The following is a 2,342-nucleotide window of genomic DNA, read 5'->3' as shown; positions in this document are numbered from 1 at the left end:
CAGGGTATATGCAAAGAAATTGAGAGACATGATCAGAATAATCAGCCGAGAGATCTATTTAAAAAAATACGCTACTTAATAAGAGACTTTAAAGCCAGAACTTGGGCCATTGAAGGCAACACTGGAACTCTAAGAACCAACAGAGAAGATATAGCAGAGACATGGAGATCATATAGCAGGGCCTTATATAAAGATGATCAACGCCAAGAACCTGTTAACCAAATCTCTGACGAGGTGGAAGAAGGACCTGATATACTTGAAAATGAAGTAAGACTCGCGATCAGTAAGCTTAAATATAATAAAGCACCAGGTCCAGATACGATAACAGCAGAAATGCTTAAAGCCACAGAAGAAACTGGCCTAAAATTACTTCATCTACTCTGTAACCAAATATGGCATTCAAAACAATGGCCTGAAGACTGGACAAAATTTACAATAACCACAATTCATAAAAAAGGCAGCTTCCATAAATGCAGCAATTATAGAACTATTTCTCTTATATCACATGCCAGTAAAATAATGCTACATATAATCAACGAGAGAAAAAAAAACATTCCTTCAAAGAGAAATTCCACAAGAGCAAACTGGATTTGCCAAAGGTAGGGGTACTAGAGAACACCTGTTAAGTATAAGACAGACAATCGAAAAATCTAGGGAATTCAATAATCCACTGTACATATATGCTTTATAGATTATCGTAAGGCGCTCGACAGTGTCAAGTGGAGACACTTATGGCAAATACTAAAAGAAGTGGACGTACCCCAACACCTTATTTCGCTTATAACTGAACTATACGAACACACTACTGGATCAGTTAAAGTACTTGACAAACTTTCAAACGAATTTCATCCAGAACGGGGTGTCAGACAGGGATGTATACTATCGCCACAATTATTCAATATATATGGAGAGCATATTATGAGAAGAGCACTTAAAGGATGGGAAAAAGGCATCTCAATAAATGGTCATAAAATAAACAACCTACGTTTCGCAGATGACACAGCCCTTCTTGCAAATAGTCAAGCAGAGCTGATTGATCTTATACGACAGTAGATAAGCAAGCGGGTTCCTGGATCAGTTTGGTAACCTGTCCATCAGGGTCTTCGAAGCTGATGGACAGAAGAGCCTCCTTTGACCTTGGGGGTGTACAAGAAGTACAAGAAGTGATCAGCAATGACCAGAGGGTTGTAAGAACTGATCGCTAATCTCTAGATCTCTTCTTCTTTCCCGAAGAAGTGATTGACAATAACCAGAAGGTTGTAAGAACTCATCGCTTATCTCTAGATCTCTTCTTCTTTCTCGAAGAAGTGATTGACAATAACCAGAGGGTTGTAAGAACTCATCGCTTATCTCTAGATCTCTTCTTCTTTTCCGAAGAAGAGTTGACACCTGTTTATTTGTTACCTGTAAAATGTATTGTATGTACCTTTAAGAGGTGATCGACAATAGCTAAAAGGTAGCTGCTGAAGAAGTAAAAGAAGTGATAGGCAATGACCAGAGGATTGTAAGAAGTGGTCGTTTATTTGTAGATCTCTTATTCTTTTCCTCAAAGTGACCACCCTGTATGTAGAGTGTAAAACTCATCGCTTATCGCTTAATCTCCTCTTCTTCTTATTAAATTTGTACAGGGTGATAAAAATAAATTTTATATGTAGACTTGGATTTTTCTTTCTGTTTTTTGTTTTAATGTTGACGTATGCCATGCTTAGTCTTATAAAAAAATCTGTCTAGCCTAGCCTAGCCCAGCCTAATCTTTACTGTTGAGTCTTGTAGGAATAGGAAAAAAAATAACTACACATAATTTTTTTTCAGTTGCAATGTGATGTTTAATTTTTTTTTTAATTCATATATAACTAAATGCACAAATAGAAATGTCATCAGTCAGTATTAAGATGTGTCTCGAGGTGTTCACGCTAAACGTGGAAGATTTTTATTCAAGACTTTCAACTTTTAACAATTGGAAAGGGAAGAAATCAGAAATAGAGTTAGCTGCTTGTGGATTTTACTTTCTTCAAGTAGAAGATATAGTTAAGTGTTTCAAATGTGGTGTAGAAATATACAAATGGGAATCAAATGACAATATAATAGAAGATCATAAAAAATTCAGTCCTGAGTGTACTTTTCTAAAAAGAGTGTATCCCATTTTTAGTAAAATCAACAATAACAAAGAAACTTTAAGTGAGAAAAAAATAAATATGCCTGTACCTGTGAAATATAAATGTCCAAAGTGTGGAGGAGAGACTGAAATAAATAACACGAATTGTATGAGTTGTCATAAAGAATATTTTAAATCAAAATCGGGTGCTAAAAATGTACCAAGCAGTATATTTGTTGATATGTGA

The 2,342-nt window shown here is 35.5% G+C and overlaps 1 protein-coding gene across 1 annotated transcript; it reads left to right on the top strand.

The window, feature by feature from the left end:
* The first annotated feature begins 1,892 nt into the window (after positions 1-1,892).
* LOC114335719 (baculoviral IAP repeat-containing protein 3-like) lies at positions 1,893-2,342 on the top strand. The gene has a single exon (XM_028286003.2). The coding sequence runs from the start codon at positions 1,893-1,895 to the stop codon at positions 2,340-2,342; it is 450 nt and encodes a 149-aa protein (XP_028141804.2).

Source organism: Diabrotica virgifera, chromosome 7 (assembly GCF_917563875.1).
Source record: "Diabrotica virgifera virgifera chromosome 7, PGI_DIABVI_V3a".
NCBI lineage: Eukaryota > Metazoa > Arthropoda > Insecta > Coleoptera > Chrysomelidae > Diabrotica > Diabrotica virgifera.
This window is presented reverse-complemented; position numbering and strand designations above follow the sequence as displayed.